Source organism: Rhinoderma darwinii, chromosome 1, assembly GCF_050947455.1.
Source record: "Rhinoderma darwinii isolate aRhiDar2 chromosome 1, aRhiDar2.hap1, whole genome shotgun sequence".
Classification (NCBI taxonomy): domain Eukaryota; kingdom Metazoa; phylum Chordata; class Amphibia; order Anura; family Rhinodermatidae; genus Rhinoderma; species Rhinoderma darwinii.
In genome coordinates, this window is record NC_134687.1 from 238,065,180 (window position 1) to 238,084,265 (window position 19,086).

Below are 19,086 nucleotides of genomic sequence, written 5' to 3' on the forward strand. Positions count from 1 at the left end.
GAAAACGGCTCCAAAAAGTGTCCTGCACTTCTTTTTCGTGGCCGTTTTTTTAAGTCTAAAAAAACGCCGCAAAAAACGTTCTGTTGGAACAGAACGCCGTTTTCCCATTGAAATCAATGGGCAGATGTTTGGAGGCATCCGGCTTCCGATTTTTCGGCCGTTTAAGGCCCGAAAATAGGTAGTGTGAACTAACCCCAATAGTTCGGACTTATGTTAATATCTCTCTTTCTTTTTTTACTATTCCCCCTAGGGGGACTTGAACCAATTGATTTTGGATCGCTTGCATGATATTCTACAATACTAATGTAGTATTGCAGAATATTGCAGTATATCGTTATACCGACAGTAAGATACAGCCGACATGCTCGTTTTATGGAGCGGGCTCAGCCCATGAGCCTGCTCCATACTCCCCCCACTGGAACCCGTGCTGTATATATACGGTGGATGTCAGGAAGGTGTTAAAATGTTATTCAGTAAAGATCTTTTTGCCTTGATGTGAAGTATCCACTTACACAAATACCCAACAGAAGTTCCTTGGTACCAATGATCATAAGTAATCACTGAAAAAAAAAATGACAACGCTACCCACATAGATATACCTGCTTCTGCAGACTTGTAAGCTGGTAACTGAGCGCCTCCACCCTCATTCGTGCCTCACTCAGCTCTTCTTTGACTGTTTCCGCAGCCTGGTCATTGTGATCAGAGGAACGCCTGATGTTGTCCAACTACAAATAGCAGATTCATTAAATAAAAAATAAAAAAAAAAGTCTTAGAAAAAAAAAATCAGAGTAACAAGAGTAAGTGAGCTGATAAATGACAGCAAAATTAGCCCTCCTATAACAGAAAGTCACCTGAATGCTTAGAACGTATGCCAAAACACAACCTTAACTGAATCACTAGATCTTCTTTAGTAGGACGTCGATCTGTTCACATTGTCCCCATAATACACAATTGCAAAAACAAAAAAACTGCCAAACATCACATAATATTTCTGGATCCCTCTATCTTCTGCACTAATGGATTTATTTAAAGGGACATTAAAAACCACAAATCAAAAAAAGATAAAATTCTGGATGTATCAAACTGATAAACGTTTCGGGTGAGTTACATTCACCAGCTTCATCTCGGTCTAAAAGTCACTCTTTATAAGGCTTTCTTGGCAAAACACCCAACAGAACGGAGAAAGAAAAACAAAAAGGTGAATGGAAAGATTGAATAATTTATTCAAAGTTTATTTGGCTATTACAGATGATAGTTTGTGAATGCACATTAAAGTTGTGTAAAATACTAAGAGAAACAATCTTTTTACATTACCTTTGCCTGATAAGTGTGCTCCATCTCTTCCTTGTATAGTTTAACTTGTTCATCGTGCTGTTTCCGGAGCTCATCAAAGGCCTCTGCCAACTTGGATTCATATTCATACTTTTGGCCTCGATCTACTTCGACGAAACTGCGCTCGTGACGTTTCCTGGTCTCTCTGAACTCCTGTAAATTTCAATACAAGTAAAATAGGAACACATGAGCACCTTTTGCTGGGTATGAATAAGGCAAGCAGTTTATTAAACAATTATCGCACCTCTTCATATACATTCTTTCTAAACTCCAGATCCTCCTGAAGACTCTGGCAACGATTCTCCAAGTCCACACGCATCAGTGTCTCACTTTCCAGTTGCCTCTTAGCAACAGCGTGAGCATCTTCAGCCTGAAGAACGAACAAAAGTCATTATCCAAACGTAAAACGGGAATTAACGTACAAACAGAAATAGCCCCACATTGTTCACCAAGTGAGTGGAGCAGTCCTAAATGCTCAAACATTATTTTTTTTAACCGGTTCCCGACCGCCGGCTCTGTATATATGTCCGGTGGTCGGTGTCCTTAAAACCCGCTCCATAGGCTATTTAAGGCATGGGTTTTTGCTTGCTGCCCGAGTGATCTGCCAGTGACACTGTAGAAAATACAAGCAGCGAAAGCTGCTCCTATCTTCTCCTCACAGTGCTGTGTATATGAATAGTGGTTTCCAGGTGGTCACATGATCGCCGGGTGCCGTTAGTGGCAGACTGCGGCTTGGTCTTACTAGACCCAAGACAGCCCTTTTAATGACAATAGTCACTATATCAGGGCTGATTTCCACTGTAACTGGGGCTGCATAGAAGCCCCAGTTACAGTGGAAAAACATGGTGCAAAAGAATAAAAAAAAATTAAAGTCGCCAAAAGGCCTTCTCTGACCTTTGAGGGACAGACCACAGTAATACAAAAAATATATATAATTATTTTTTTTGGGCAGCAAATACTTGTTAATCCATTTTTTTCTGTAACAGAAGGTTTTACCAGAGAAACGCAACTCAATATTTATTGCCCAGATTCTGCAGTTTTGAGAAATATCCCACATGTGGCCCTAGTGCGGTAATGGACTGAAGCACCGGCCTCAGAAGCAAAGGAGCACCTAGTGGATTTTGGGCCTCCTCTTCAAACCAGACATGGTGCCTAATAAAAAGGTCTTGTGGTGCCAAAACTGTGGAAACCCCCAAAAGTGACCCTATTTGGCAAGCTAAACTCCTCAAGGAACTTATCGAGAGTATAGTGGGCCTTTAGACCCCACAGGGGTTTTGCTGCATTTTATGGAATTAGGCTGTGCTATTGAAAAATCAAATTTTTCAGAGAAAAAGGTACAAATTTTTTATTTTGACAAGGCATAAAAGGAGAAAAAGCAGCCCAACATTTGTAAAGCAATTTCTCCCGATTACGGCAATACCCCATATGTGGTCATAAACTGCTGGTTGGACAAATGGCAGAGCTCAGAAAGGCAGGAGCGCTATTTGGCATGTAGATTTTGCTGGATTAGTTTCTGGGAGCCATGTCGCATTTGCAGAGCTTCTGAGGTACCAGTACAGGGGAACCCCCTTAAAAGTGACCCCATTTTGGAAACTAGACCCCTTGAGAAATTTATTGTAGTTTTCATGGGGTGCATACGACTTTGTGATCAGTTTTTATTCTATTTTTTAAGAGGCGTGGTGACTAAAAAAAAAAAAAAACAGCAATTCTACTATTGTTTTTTATTCTTTTTTTTACAGCGTTCACCATGCGCTATAAATGACATTTACCTCATTCTGCGGGGCGATACGATTACGGCGATACCATATGTTTATAGTTTTTGTTGTCTTATGGCGTTGGCACAATAAAATATTTTTTTATAAAAAAATGATTTACTTTTTGTATTGCCATATTCTAAGTGCCATAACTTTTTTATCTTCCCATGAAGAAAGCCGTCCGAGGACTTGTTTTTTGCGTAACGAGTTGTAGTTTCGTTTTAAGTACATGCGACTTTTTGAATTGTGATTCTGGTATGGTTTATTGTTATTTTCTTTATGGCGTTCACCGCACAGGATAAATAACAAAATACTTTTGTAGTTAAGGCCGTTACGGACGCGGCAATACCAATTACGTAAAGTTTATTTATTTAAATAAAGGACTGATGAGGGAAAAAAGGGGTATTTTTACTTTTAAACTTTTATTTGGTCCCACTTGAAGGCAGGAGACCCTGATCACAATTCTAATACACTGCACTAGATGCGTAGTGCAGTGTATTAGAGCTGTCAGCAAGCATAGTGGGTCCTGACTGTCAGGACCCACTAGGCTTCCGTAGATGGCATAGCCGGAGGCCAATGTTAGGCCTCCGGTTGCCATTGCAACCATCGCCGCCCAGTATCATGTAGCGTGCCAACTATGTTGGTTTAACCCCTAAGAACCTGTGATCACTACTGAACGCGGTTTTTATTTTTGGGCAAAATCGACCAGCCCTAATTGCCCTGGCAATGATCAAGGCAGTGATCAGCAGATGAATGTATAGTTTTAATAAAAACTTTATTATCGTTGTTGGCAGCACATCTGACTGATAATAATGTATGGGGACGAGCGATCGGCCAAAGTTGGCCGGTGTAATAGGCCCTTTAAAGTGTCCTTATGTTACAATTAGCCTGGCGTAAATTATAATGAATTTGTTGGGCCGCAGTGGTCAAGCTTTCCCCACAGGTCACGCCCATTTCTACAAAAGGGTCATGGGTGGCGCAAAAAGGGCAAGTCGCAATTTGAACAGCAAATCGTGACTTTTGGGCCCTTTTGTGATTTTTCTGGTGTAGAAAGGTTGATAAATTACCCCCAAAGTCTGCATGTATTTTATGACTGCTCTTTGGAGATAACAAAGTGTAGCTAAACGTTTGACAAACTTCTGACATGTCGGAAGTTTGGATTGGTGGGGGTCTGAGCACGGAGACCCCCACCAATCGATAAAATAAAGCAGCTGAAGCACACGTGAGCGCTCAGCTGCTTCGTTTCGGCTTTTTCTGGAAATAAATGTATCGGAATACGGGCTCATAGGCTTTGTATTGAGTCTGTACACCGATACATTCATTTCCGAAAAAAGCCGAACAGACACGAAGCGGCTGAGCGCTCACACGAGTGCTTCAGTGGCTTCGTTCTATAGCGGTTGGTGGGGGTCTAAGTGCTCGGACCCTCACCAATCCAAACTTCTGACATGTCACTTTGACATGTCAGAAGTTTGTCGAACATTTAGCTACACTTTAAGTGGCAAGTCTCTTAAGATTTATTACCAGCAGCACTTCACAGAGCATTGTAAATTACCAGCACTGAGGCCTCCACGGTCACTGCTTTATCATAAAGATGAAGATAAAGAAAAACCACTTAATTTACCCATTCAGTTCCTGCTGCATTTTAAGGCTTAAAGGAACAGTGTCATCACAATTTTTTTTTTAATATGTTAAAGATGTTAGTGCTTTATTAAAACCGTTTATATTTATTTGTGTGTGTGTTTTACGTTTTCTTATTTTTACACTTTTTCTTCCCTATGGGGGCTGCCATTTTTTTTTCCATTTCTGTATGTGTCGATTAACGAAACATACAGACATCGAATACGGCAGCCACAGTCCCATAGGGACTGCGAACGGGGCCCGTTCCATCCACTAACATGTACGCCGTCTGTGTGGGAACTGCGCATGCGCCGCTCCCACACAGTCCAATTTGAAATGCGCGCCGTCCGGCACCATTTTCCTGTGGACCGGAAGTCGCGGCCAGACAGTAAGATTACTACTTCCGGTCGCGGCTTCCGGACTTGTGCACTTGGACCAGCGGCAGCAGACGGAGCGGACGGGCCGGAGGGAGCCGCGGCGGCAGGAGCAGGTAAGAGATTTCTATGTATGTTCGTGTACGTTTACTACTGTATGTAAACCTACTACACTGTGTGTTAGCACAAAAAATGGCGACACACAGTGTAGGAGGTTAGACCGTTCAAACCCCTCGTTTATCCCGGCACTAGCCAGGATAAAGGAGGGGGGGATGCTGAGAGCTCACTAGAGCGAGGGCTTTTTACCCAATTTTGCAATGCTGCAATTTTGGGAATAGCTCCATCTAGTGACCAGCAATGGGAAATATTATAAATTAGAATTAATTTATAATATTTCCTGACTCGTGAAAAAAATAAAAAAAATTTGAACAATGTTTAATCACCTACACACTAAATGTTTAATTAAAAAAAAACAAACATGTTTTTCTGGCAACACATTCCCTTTAGGAAACTATAGGGTGGCTACAGCTTAAGGCCTCATGCACACGACCGTAAAAACTCCCGTTATTACGGGTCGTAATCACGACCCGTAATAACGGGCTCATAGACTTCTATTGGCGACGGGTGCCTTCCCGTTTTCTCACAGGAAGGTGCCCGTGCCGTTGAAAAAGATAGAACATGTCCTATTTCAGGCCGTAATAACGGCACGGACAGTCCATAGAAGTCTATGGAGCTCTCGTAATAACGGGTGGCTACATGTGTGCACCCGTCATTACGGCAGCGTTGCTAAGCGACGTCAGTAAATAGTCACTGTCCAGGGAGCTGAAAGAGTTAACTGATCGGCAGTAACTGTTTCAGCACCCTGGACAGTGACTACCGATCAGTATAAACCTGTAAAAAATAAAAATAAAAGACGTTCATACTTACCGACAACTTCCTGCTTCCTCCAGTCCGGTCTCCCGCCCGTTGCCTTGGTGACGCGTCCCTCTCGACATCCGGCCCGACGTCCTGGATGACGTTTCAGGCCATGTGACCGCTGCAGCCAATCACAGGTCAATCACAGGCTGCAGCGGTCACATGGACTGCCGCGTCATCCAGGGATGTCGGGCTGGATGTGAAGAGAGGGACGCGTCACCAAGACAACGGCCGGGTAAGAATGAATTTCTTTAACTTTTATTACAGAAAAGGCTGTCCCTTCTCTCTATCCTGCACTGATAGAGAGAAGGGGCTGCCGATTAGTGCAGTGCTATTTTGCCACCAAAAACGTGCTCGTAAATACGGGTGGAATACGTGTGACACCGGACCCATATTTACGAGCACGGGTTCGTAAATACTGGTGCAAAACGGGTGGAATACGTGTGACACCGGACCCGTATTTACGCCAGTATTTACGGGTGGGAAAAAATACGGTCGTGTGCATGAGGCCTTAGGCCTCATTCCCACGACAGGGTTTCCCGGCCGGGTGCCGGCCGTTCATAAATCGGCAGGCACCCGGCTGCATTAGAAATAATAGACCCCTAATGGGGCTATTCACACGACCGATTTTTTGACGGCCTGGAAAACCGGCCGTCAAAAAATAGGACATGCTTTATTTTCGGCCGGGTACCCGGCCGCCCGGCTCCCATAGAAGTCTATGGGGCCGGGTAATACACTGCCATCACCGGGATGTGTCCCGAGTGATGGCCGGGTTTTCCGGCGCTTGCGCTCTATATCCTCCTCACAGCGCAGAGTGCATGTGAGGAGGAGGAGTTGATGCCATTCTGACGAATGGCTGTACGCTACACTGTGTGGCAGGGCCGGGGTGTACAGCAGGTGGAAGGGAGCACTGCGCTGGCTCACTTCCCCTGCTTGTTTTAAAAGCGCCCTGGCCTGGCGACACCTTCGATGGCGCCGCTAGCAGCTGCTGCTGCTACTACTACTGTAGCGATGCCACTATAGCAGAGCAGGGAGGTATGTGCTAGCCGCTAGCGCTTGATGTCTCTGTCCATATCTGGGCAGTGACATCAGGGGAAACTCCTGAAGCGGAATCCCCGAACACATGGGGATTCCCCTTCAGGAGTTGCCGCTGATGTCACTGTCCATGGCCGATTTTACCGGCCGGCACTCGGGCGGGACCCGGTCGTGTGAATCCCGCCTAAGCCTTGAAATGCAGCAGGAACTGAATGGGTTAAGAAGCTGCCTGGGAGAATGTGACTCCCTATAAAACAATCTCTAGACTCACACACAGAGTTAGGCTTCGTTCACATCTGCGCTAGGGCTCTGTTCCGATGGAGCTTTCAGTTGGAACGGAGCGCTGACCGACAAACGGAAACCATAGGTTTCCATTTTCATCACCATTGAATATAAGACGCACTGACCTCTTGCTTAACCCCTTGATGTTTTGAGCGGGGCCCGCGCGATACCATGCAGGTTTCAGCTGTGTTTTACAGGGGACACGCTGCTCTAACGGCCAGGAACAGCTGCGGCATTGAAACCGTTAGGAGGGGGGGGATGCCGATGGTTGTCATGGCAGCCTGGGGGCCTAATGAAGGCCCCCAGGTCTGCCTCTGCTAAGCCATGCCTCTGGAAGGGCTTAGCAGAAGCCTGTAAAAATTACAATACTATACATTTGTATTGCAGTGTATTGTACCAGCAATCGCTGTTTCAAGTCCTCTAGGGGGAACTAATAAAATATGTAAAAAAAGTTAGATACATTTTCATGAGTGTAAAAAAAAATCCTTTTCCCATTTTTTCCAAAAGCAGAATATCCATTTTTTTTTTTACATTTTAAAAAAAAATTGGTATTGCTGCATCCCTAGAAGTCCAGACTATTACAATATACCATTATTTAACTCGCATGGTGAACGAACATAATTATTTTTTTTTTTAATGAAACACCAGAATCGTCGTTTTTTTGGTCACCTTCGCGCTACAAATGGTGCCACAACAACCACAGCTCGTCCTGCAAAAATAAGCCCTCACACCGCTCAATCGATGGAAAAAAAATATAAAAAAAAAGTTATGCCTCTCACAATGTGGTTTAACAGAACACTTTTTTTTAACAAATAGTTATTTCTTTCTAAATGTAGTAAAACATTAATTTTTTTTTCCTATTTTCTGTTGTCTAAAACCTGGGTGAGTCCTATAGCCTTTTGTCTTGTATATTTATCGGTTTTCTATATATTTTTTTTAACATGCCCGGGACTCTGGGGAAGACCCTGACAAAACTGTCCACATGAATATAATGGACACCAATATGCCCATCTTTTTATAGCTTGTCTTTTTAAGGCCCCATGCACAGGACCGTGCCCGTAATCATTATAAAGCATGAGAGTATGGTCCGTAAGGTGAAAAAAATAGGACATGTCCTATTTTTTAGGGAAGGCTTCTACGGCACGGACACCTTCCTGCAAATATATACAGGAAGGTGTCAGCCGGCTGTAGAAATTAATGGGTCCGTAATTACAGTTCGCAATTACGGACTATTTTACGGTCGTGTGCAAGGGGATTAAGAACGTAGTCGACTCTGCAACATTTGACCTTCATCCACAAATGTGATATAAAAAAAAAAAAAAAAAAAAAAGAATACTCTGCACGCGCCACACAGCTACTGTGCTACTAAAATCTAGTTTTTGAGAAAGCACACCGCATACTGTGAATAAAAATTAAACTTCATTTATATGAGCAACGAACTTCATGTAAATTTGAATCAGCGATTTCAAGTAAAAATTGCACGAAATCTCAACTTCGTATAAGGGGTCTGCTTTAATACACATTTTAGTAAAACAAAAATGTACTCTGCAAAAAACTAAGATAGGAAACGATCATACAAACCACACGTCTACGTCCACAGGTGTGTGTTAAAAAAAACAAAACGCCAAAACTGCAGAAACGCGCCAACTTAATCGAATGCATTATCACCAATTTTTTTTGGGGGGGGGGGGGGGGATTTATTGAATAATATTGTTTATAGAGGTCAGTAGGTGAAAATGTCATTTATGACTGAAACAAGTATCGCTATAGAACTGGAAAAGTGTATAAAACTATTTAGGCACAGAGGCGATTAGATGGGCAACTGCTTATCGTCTCACCCGTTATCGGGGAAAAAAAGACAACCTTATGTTAACTTGGCCCTAGGGGTTATATAAAGCCATACAGGGACAGGAGCAGAATCACCTCCTCCTCCTCTCCTTGCAACGCTGCCCGCAAGCCCTTTCTCTGCTGCTTCACACTGGCTGAAGTTGGAGCTGTACATCTATGCAGCTCCCATTTCAGCCTGTTCTAGCTCAGGCAAGATGGCGACTGCAGTCTTGATCCTGGTCTTGTTTTAAAGCAGAGATTCCTAAAAAAGGCTGGCCACTTCAGGAAAATCTTCAATAATGCATTGTAAACATGATTTTAGTAACTTTATAATCAATTTTTATCTGAAGTTATGGTCCTTTTCATGCGCTCACAAGCCGTGCCCCCCTTAGTATGACAACTGTACCTTCTGTCTGCCCACCACACCAGTCCATAATATGGCCGCAGATAGAGAATCATGTGACAAGACACCTAACTCTGCAACCCTCATTGTAAAACACTGCGCCTGTGCTAGTTTCCTGGATGCAGTGTTTACAATGGAGGATGGAGAACGATGTGGTCTGGTCGCATGCTTACTTTTCTATCTGTGGCATATCGTTTGGAGGATACAGCTGTAATAACAAGGGAAAGTGGTTTATGACAAAAACAGAACAGAACTTCAGATCAAAACATATGAGAACCACCATACATGAGAACTGATCCAGGCCGTTAACCGCTTACATGCCATGGTGTATAGCTCTTTAAATCTTTTACATACTCACAAAAGGTTGCAATGGAAGTGTACCTTAGCAAGCTGAGAACGTAGACTAGCCAAATCAGCTTCCAGATTACGCTTCTCGTCAAGGGCTGTAGTAAGTTCAGCCTCACTCCTGAAATGCAAGGCCTCCAGGTCTTTATTACGATGAAGAGCTTGAAGTAGATCTGCATCTTTCTTCTTCAGGCTGGGTAAAAGGGAAGAAATTATAGCAAGACTTTCAGAGAAGGAAAATAAAAAAGTAACAAAAATCTGTTGGAATAAAAACACAAGAGTCATTCAGCACCATGCTCCTAGAATCTTCAGCAGAAGAGACTACAAAAGGAACCATCGGCTAGACTAGGGGTCTCAAGCACACGGCCCCTGAGGCGGTCATCTGCGGCCAGCGGGACACAGAGTCGCTAGTATCGGCTCTGCTCCGGGACTCTGTGGAAATCCACGACATCGCTGTCAATATATGGACAGTTTTTGTCAGGGTCCTCCCCAGAGCAGAGTCCCGGGCAGAGCGCTAGCATAGGCTCTGCTCTGGGACTCTGGAATCCCCTGACATCACTGTCCATGAATGGACACGCGATGTCTGTGGCTTCCCCAGAGCCTGAGTCCCGGGCAGAACGCTAGTATAGTTTCTGCTCCGGGACTCTGTCCATATATGCACAGCGATGTCAGGGAATTCCAGAGTCCCGGAGCAGAAACTATACTAGCGCTCTGCCCGGGACTCCGCTCTGGGGAAGACCCTGACAAAACTGTCCATATATGCACAGCGATGTCAGGGTCTTGCTCAGAGCGGAGTCTCGGGCAGAGTGCTAGCATAGGCTCTGCTCCGGGACTCTGGAATCCCCTGACATCGCTGTCCACATATGGACAGCGATGTCTAGGGATTCCGCCGAAACGGGACAGTGATGTCAAGAGAACAGCTGGAGTCCCAGTAGTAGTGCTCTGCCCAGGACTCCAGCTCTGGGTTTGCCCCTGACATCTCTGTCCATATATGAACAGTGATTTCAGGAGCAGAGATGGAATCCCAGGCAGGGTGCTAGAAGCGGCTCTGCTCCTGGACTCCAGCTCTGTGCAAGCCCCTGACATCACTTTCCATATATGGACACGGATGTCAGTTGCTTCCCCAGAGTTCTGGAGTAGAGCCTATACTAGTGCTCCGCTCTGGGACACCCGCCCTGGGGTTTCCCCTGACATCACATTCCGGTCCAGGAGGATCCACTCACGTCACTGTATGAACAGTGACATCAGGGGCTCCTCCAGCAGAAGAATCCCTGGCCAAAGCGTCGGCAACGCTCTGGCTGGGGATTCCACTCCTAGAGGGAGCCCCAATGGAGCTATCTACAAGGGGTGTGTGTGGCAGCATCTACAGAGGGCACTGCGGCAGTATCTACAGAGGGGCTGCCTAATTTTTACATTTTTGTGTCTGCCAAACGCTGCCAACTGAGCTGCCGGACTGCATTTAGCGACACTTAAACTGTAAAAGTGGATTGTTGAAATAAGCACGTGAAGAAATCTCGCACATTTCCGGTAAGTTTAAACCTAGCGCTATTATTATAGTAATGTAGTATTGTTATAGTAATGTAGTATTATAGTAACAGTGTTATAGTAGTTCAAATAACTAATTAACAATAATTTTGTAATGTATAACATTTTGAAAGTAATGTGGCCCGTCAACTTCACATATTTTTCTATATGTGGTCCACTTACCCGGCCAACTTTGAGACCCCTGTTCTAGACGATCATACCAGAGGTCACAATGAGACGTTAAGGACGCCTGTAAAGGCTCCTACACGGTTGCACTGAGCTGCTAACGCTGGACCACCAGGTGGCACCTAATAATGTCAGCCGCCAGGACTGAGCCAGTAAAGCTCTTTGTGCGCGCCTGTGTGACGCCATCAGGAGCCGCCCGGCTAGTGCTGGCAATTAAATGGGGGAAAAAAGACGAAAACTGAAATTCAGCGCGGATAACAGATATCATCTTGTGCATTTCGTTTGTCGGTTCGTTTTTTTTTTTTTAACCGATTTCCTCAGGACAAAGATGCAGTTGAGTCCAAATGGTAGAGCAGGGGCTGTTAGTGAATAGCAGAGCAGGGACTTATGTAACACTGGACGCTCACGGATCAGCGCAATAACACCACTGTCTCGTGCCTGTCTGTACCAAACCGCTTAATGCAGACAGGTTCGAGGCAGTGATGTCATCGTGCCTGTCTGCACCGAGCCACACATACCAGAGGGATCTCCTCCACTCCTCTTTGGAACAAGATTAGGAGAGTTTGTGTTTTATTAGGCACTATTGTAGCTATGTGGGGAGGACTATGGGGCATACTACTGCATCAAGGGCTCTATGACTACATTATACTGTGTGGGGAGAGTTATACTGTGTGGGGGCAGTGTCAGGGGTATATCATAAACAGTAGTAGACAGCAGGCTCAGGGGATAATTATTAATTCAATAGCGTAGCATGCGAAAGCGGTGTGGCCTTAATCGTTCATTAATCATAAATAGAGGTTACATGTTCAATTAAATCGGGATTTTGATTTAGGTCATAAATCGCTCAGCCCTATGCCCAGCATTCCTGCACTGGCGGCTCAACTGGGAAGGAAGGTGCCACCAGGACCGACACTCCCTCATCTCACATAGAAGTGGTGTGTATCACAAGACCAAAGACCTGCTTTTTGGTCTGTGTGGGAGCGGTGCATGTGCCGTTCCCACACAGACGGCGTACGCTGTAGTGAATGGAACGGCTCCCCATGTATGTGCCGTATTCCATCTCTGTATGTGTCGTTAATCGACACATACAGAGATGGAAACAAAAAATGGCAGCCCCCATAGAGAAGTAAAAAAATAAAAATAAAAAATAAAGTAAAAAGTAGAACACACGAAACACAAATAAATAAATTTTATTTTTTTATCATACTAAAAGCAATATGATAAAAAAAAAAATTCATGACACCTTCCCTTTAAAGAGAACCTTTCACCTGCCCATATATGTGCAGCATGAATAGGCAGGGCTTCAACAAACCCTGTCTCACTTGAAATTATTTTCCTATCTTCCTCCGTTACTTACATATCGGTGCGGTTATATTTGGCGCCCGATATGTAAGCTTCTGAACTGTCAAGGGGGCGCGATGTCTTCGCTCGGACACTGTCCAATCAGCTACGGACAGTGTCAGAGCGGCTTGTGCTGTGTTCCCTCCTGTGAGAGAGCGCTCTCTGCAGAAGCACCTGTCTGTGTGTGTTCTCGCAACAGGGAACACAACACAGCGCAAGCCGCCCTGACACTGTCCGTAGCTGATTGGCTTTTTGATCACTTTTTATTCTAATATTTGTAGGGCAAAGTGACCAAAAAACTGAAACTCTGGTAAAGTTTTTTTTACGGGTTTTTTTTTTACGCTGTTCACCGCGTGCAATAATTAATATAATATTTTGATACCTCAGGTCGTAACGGTCACGGCGATACCAAATATGTATGGTTTATTATTATTTTTCAATAATAAAGGACTTGATAAGAGTAAAAGGGGGATTGTGTTTTATTTTAATACTTCAAACTTTTTTTGTTTTTAAACGTATTTTTTTTCACTTTTTTTTTTTACACTTTCTCAAGTCCCACTTGAAGGTCCAACTGTCAGATATTTTTTTTTCTAATTCATTGCACTACCTATGTAGTGCAATGTATTAGATCTGTCAGTCATTCACTGACAGCAAGCCGATTAGGCTTCGCCTCCCGGCGGGACCTAAATCGGCTTGTGTCTCCTGTTGCCATAACAGCAGTCGCCAGTCCTGATTGCCTGTCAGGGCTGGCGATCTGCTAGTAACCGCTGCGATGCAGCAATCGCTTTCGATTGCTGCATTGAAGGGGTTAATGGCAGGGATCGGCGCTAGCTCCGGTTCCTGCCCTTACAGGTGGATGTCAGCTGTAACATACAGCTGACTTCCACCGCTGATGACGCCGGATCAGCTCCTGACCCGGCGCCATCTTGCCGGCAGCTACGGAAACCGATCAGGCTCCGCCGCCGGGCGGATCTTGACCGGCTTCGGTGCTAGGCAGACCGGGAGGCCAGTATTAGGCCTCCGGTTGCCATTGCAGCCACCGGAACCTCGGCAATTTCATTGCTGGGGTTCCGATGAGCTGCAAACACCTTAAGTGCAGCGATCGCATTTGAGCACTGCAGTTAAGGGGTTAATGGTGGGGATCGAAGCTAATTTCGGTCCCCGCCATTACAGCCGGATGTCAGCTGTCAGATACAGCTGAGATCCGGCGATTATGGCACTGACTCAGCTTCTGAGCCGGTGCCAAACATTTGTCGTAAGTATACAACATTTTGCGGGAAGCACTGGCTTTCCATGACGTATACTTACGACAAATGTCGGGAAGGGGTTAAGCGGGAAGTCATCTTATGCATACTTACGTTTTTGTTACTTCATCAAGGTCTGACCGATACTTTCCTAACTCAATCTGCAGTCTTGCTCGGTCCCTTGCGGTTTCATCCAATACTTTTCGAGCATCAGCAAGTTCAGATTCATATAGGATCTTGATCCCACTAACCTGCAACACAGTAAAACAAAATGAGTACAGAGCCGTACATTGCTCATATTAAAATTCTATCGATCCAGTATCTGTAGAAGAGCGTGATGTGCTATATGATTAATAGTTGGGATTAGAACACTGTTTGGTGACCATTTGTGAAGATAGCAAGACCTGTGGAATTTATGTATTATACCTAGTGTTTGATTAGAGGGGTTAACTCATGAAAAATAATCTAATCTCAGCGTTCCGTCAGGTGTCCGTGGCTTTACCATATACAATAGTGCAGCATACTGTGCTATCGTTTTTGTATTCTCGGCCGGATCTACGACGAAGGCCCCTAGCGGAACCACCAACGCAGATGTGAACGAGTTTAAACAATAGCGCAACATGCTGCGCTGTTGTTTCTGGTAAAACCATGGACAGTGACGGAATACATTAAAGTCCGGTATGAGACAGAACCGGCGCTTCCCGTATTTCCGATGTTCTGATCCTCTTGACAGAGCAGAACAGAAAGCCGAACGTTGGTGTTAAACCCAGCCTAACCCATTGGCTGCATAAGATGTAGCATAAACATCACTATAGACATGTACATTCCTAGTTGGTGATGTAGCGAACATCTTTGTGATAAAAAGGGAAAAAAACTCAAGTTTCGCTTATACTGTGTTTTCCACATCTTTTAGTATATATGAAATATTAATTTTATTTGACATATTCACACCTTTTCTAAAAATATATTGCAGCTGCCATTTTTGCAAAAAAGGTAACGGGCTCCAGTTCAACATTGTTTGAAAATTGTTTTCTCTCCTAAGCAATTTGTCTTTATGTCAATTGGCATAAAGAGATGACGTGTCACTAGAATCTCATTTACATGCGTTACCTATAGTCCGCTTCCTCCCGGTTTCCATCACGTTCTTTTTTTCCTTTCTGCCCCCTCCCTCATTCGAGTTATTGCCCCCCGATACATAGGTTCACTGTAGGTAACCAACAAGGCAAACCCAGGTGAATTTCCCTGGGTGAAGAAAGGGCCGGAATTCCTGGGCCCCATACAGCCAAGGAGTCTGGGCCCCCCTCCATTACCTAGGGTTGGGCAACGGAAAGTGGTGCACTCACATTTGTACGTTAACGGATTTTGGTACTGGTGTCAGTTACAGTGCACTAAACCATGGGTCAGGCACATAAAACAAATTGTTCTATTACTCTTCCAACCTACATGTATTTGGTCTTGTTATTCTCCGAACATGTTGGGCTTCCATATGGTGTAAAATATAAGCGATTACTTTAAAAATTGTAAAAAGAAAAAAGAAAAATAAGAATAAAAATATGAATATGTATTTTTAGGTAATTTTGTTTTTACATCTGGTGCATGTCACTGGGTAAACACACCTGAATACATATTTGGAAACTTCTGTCGACTTCAACGATACCAAATATGTGGACATTTCATACAAGCTGGGCGCATGTCAGAGCTTACAGTGAATAGTGTGCAAATAAGCTTTTGTAGAGCAAATTTCCCAAAGCTGATCCCATAGCGATCTCTGCATTCGACCAGTGTTAAATATATATTGATATATAGTATAGCTTTAGGCTGCGGCTACATGGCAAGTAATGACAGTAAATGTGGTCACAGTAATTTTACTTGCAATGTAGGCTTCTGGACAAAGAGTTTGCCATGGACCGGTTGTCGTGGCCAAAGTTGTCATGTAGCCCCAGCCTAGAACTATACTGTATATCGAGAGCGCGGGAGCGAGGCAGAGGGCGGGAGCGGCCAGAGGGAGCCAGAGGGCGGGAGCGGCGAGACAATATTTATTTGAGGGGGGGAAAGCATGTTTTATTAGTACTCTCCCTCTCCTGACTGCCTGCCAGGAGCGGGAGAAGTTACAGCAGGCCGGCAAGGCCCCTGACGCCAGTCACAGTAGTACTGCCCTGATGGCGGCCCTAGGTGAAGCCATCTTGGACGGTGTCAGAGGCTGTGAAGTGTACAGTCAATTTATATTTCAGCACAAAAAAAAAACAAACGGGACACTAACTCCAGAATAAGGTGTTGGGGCAAGAAGAAAAGAAAAATGCAGATGGAAATAGGGAGGAAATGGGCTACAAATATGTAAATTAGATCCTAGGACCTAGTGACCGATCCTCTTTAAAGACCTCATATTGTGTAAGACCACTTTGTGCTGCCTAAACAGCTCTAACCGGTCAGGAAATGTATCCCACAAGACCTATGAAGGTGTGCTGTCATATCTGGCACGAAGACGTCAGCAGCAGATCCTTTACAAGGGGTTTTCCCAGAATCGTAAATCATCATCTATCCAAAAGGACAGGTAAATTTCTGATCGCCGGGACCTCTACCGATTGTGAGAACAGGCGGTACGAACCCTCTCATTCAGTGGGAGTCCCAGCGGTGGTGCCACCAGCAAACAGAAAATTATCATCCTATCCAGTGGATAGGTAATAATTCATGATTCTGGGAAAACCCCTTTAACCCCTCCCCTCTTTAGCCACTTTTGACCTTCCTGACAGAGCCTCATTTTTCAAATCTGACATGTGTCACTTTATGTGGTAATAACTCCGGAATGCTTTTACCTATCCAAGCGATTCTGAGAATGTTTTCTCGTGAGACATTGGACTTTATGTTACTGGCAAAATTTGCTCGATATGTTGAGTATTTAATTGTGAAAAACACCAAAAATTAGCGAAAAATTGCAAAAATTAGCATTTTTCTCAATTTAAATGTATCTGCTTGTAAGACAGGCAGTTATACCACACAAAATTGTTGCTAATTAACATCACCCATATGTCTACTTTAGATTGGCATCGTTTTTTGAACATCCTTTTATTTTTCTATGACGTTACAAGGATTAGAACTTTAGCAGCAATTTCTCACATTTTCAAGACAATTTCAAAAGGCTATTTTTACAGGGGCCAGTTCAGTTGTGAAGTGGTTTTGAGGGCCTTATATATTAGAAACCCCCAAAAAGTCACCCCATTTTAAAAACTGCACCGCTCAAAGTAATCAAAACAGCATTTAGAAAATGTCTTAACCCTTTACACATTTCACAGGAATTAAAGCAAAGTAGAGGTGAGATTTACAAATTTCATATTTTTTTGCAGAAATAAATTTTTAATACAATTTTTTTTTATAACACAGAAGGTTTTACCAGAGAAATGCAACTCAATATTTGTTGCCCAGTTACTGCAGTTTTAGGAAATATCCCACATGTGGCCGTAGCGTGCTACTGGAATGAAGCACCGGCCTCAGAAGCAAAGGAACACCTAGGGGATTTTGGGGCCTTATTTTTGTTAGAATATATTTTAGGCACCATGTCAGGTTTGAAGGGCTCTTGCGGTGCCAAAACAGTCAAAATCCCCCAAAAGTGACCCCATCTGGGAAACTACACCCCTCAAGGAAATTATCTAGGGGTGTAGTGAGCATTTTGACCGCACAGGTTTTTTACAGAAATTATTGGAAGTAGGCCGTGAAAATTAAAATCAACATTTCTTCAAAGAAAATGTAGGTTTAGCTAATTTTTTCTCATTTCCACAAGGACTGAAGGAGAAAAAGCACCGTAAAATTTGTAAAGCAATTTCTCCCGAGTAAAACAATACCCCACATGTGGTAATAAACGGATATTTGGACACACGGCAGGGCTTAGAAGGGATGGAGTGCAATTTGGCTTTTGGAGTCCACATTTAGCAGGAATGGTTTGCGGAGGCCATGTCACATTTACGAAGCCCGTGAGGGGACAAAACAGTGGAAACCCCCCACAAGTGACCCCATTTTGGAGACTACACCCATTAAGGAAATTATCTAGGGGTATAGTGAGCGATTTAACCCCACAGTTTTTTTGCAGAAATTATTGGAAGTAGGCCCTGAAAATAATAATCTACATTTTTTCAAAAAAAATCTAGGTTTAGCTAATTTTTTCTCATTTCCAGAAGGACTGAAGGAGAAAAAGCACCACAAAATTTGTAAAGCAATTTCTCCCAAGTAAAACAATACCCCACATGTGGTAATAAACGGCTGTTTGGACACACGGCAGGGCTTAGAAGGGAAAGCACTATTTGGCTTTTTGAGATCACATTTAGAAGGAATGATTTGCGGAGGCCAGGTCACATTTGCAAAGCCCCTGAGGGGACAAAACAATGAAAACGCCCAAAAAAGGGACTCCATTTAGGAAACTACACCTCTTGAGGAATTCACCTAGGGTCTAGGGGTGTAGTGAGCATTTTGAACCCACAGATGTTTCATAGAATTTATTAGAATTGGGCAGTGAAAATAAAAACAATCCTTTTTCTTCAATAAGACGTAGCTTTAGCGCAAATTTTTTCATTTTCTCAACAAATAAAGGAAAAAAAGAACCCAAGATTTGTAAAGCAATTTCTCCTGAGTACGGCAATACCCCATATGTGGTCATAAACTGCTGTTTGGGCAAACGGCAGGGCTCAGAAGGGAAGGACCGCCATTTGGAGTGCAGATGTTGCTGGATTGGTTTCTGGGCGCCTGTGGGCCCAAAACAGTGGAAACCCCCCAGAAGTGACCCCATTTTGGAAACTACACTCCTCAATGCATTTACCAAGGGGTGTAGTAAGCATTTTAACCCTGCAGGTGTTTTGTAGAAATTAGTGTTCACTCGATGTTGCAGAGTGAAAATTGGATTTTTTTCCATAGATATGCCA

The 19,086-nt window shown here is 43.8% G+C and overlaps 1 protein-coding gene across 1 annotated transcript in view; it reads right to left on the bottom strand.

Moving 5' to 3' along the window:
• The window catches only part of LMNB2 (lamin B2), a 62,233-nt gene that overhangs the window by 32,356 nt on the left and 10,791 nt on the right, over positions 1-19,086 (bottom strand). Inside the window, exons 2-6 of the mRNA XM_075862984.1 lie at positions 14,294-14,430; positions 9,921-10,077; positions 1,577-1,702; positions 1,315-1,485; positions 600-725 (exon numbers count right to left, since the gene is read on the bottom strand). Of these exons, the coding sequence (XP_075719099.1) occupies positions 600-725; positions 1,315-1,485; positions 1,577-1,702; positions 9,921-10,077; positions 14,294-14,430 (717 nt within the window). The remainder of the gene's footprint in view (positions 1-599; positions 726-1,314; positions 1,486-1,576; positions 1,703-9,920; positions 10,078-14,293; positions 14,431-19,086) is intronic.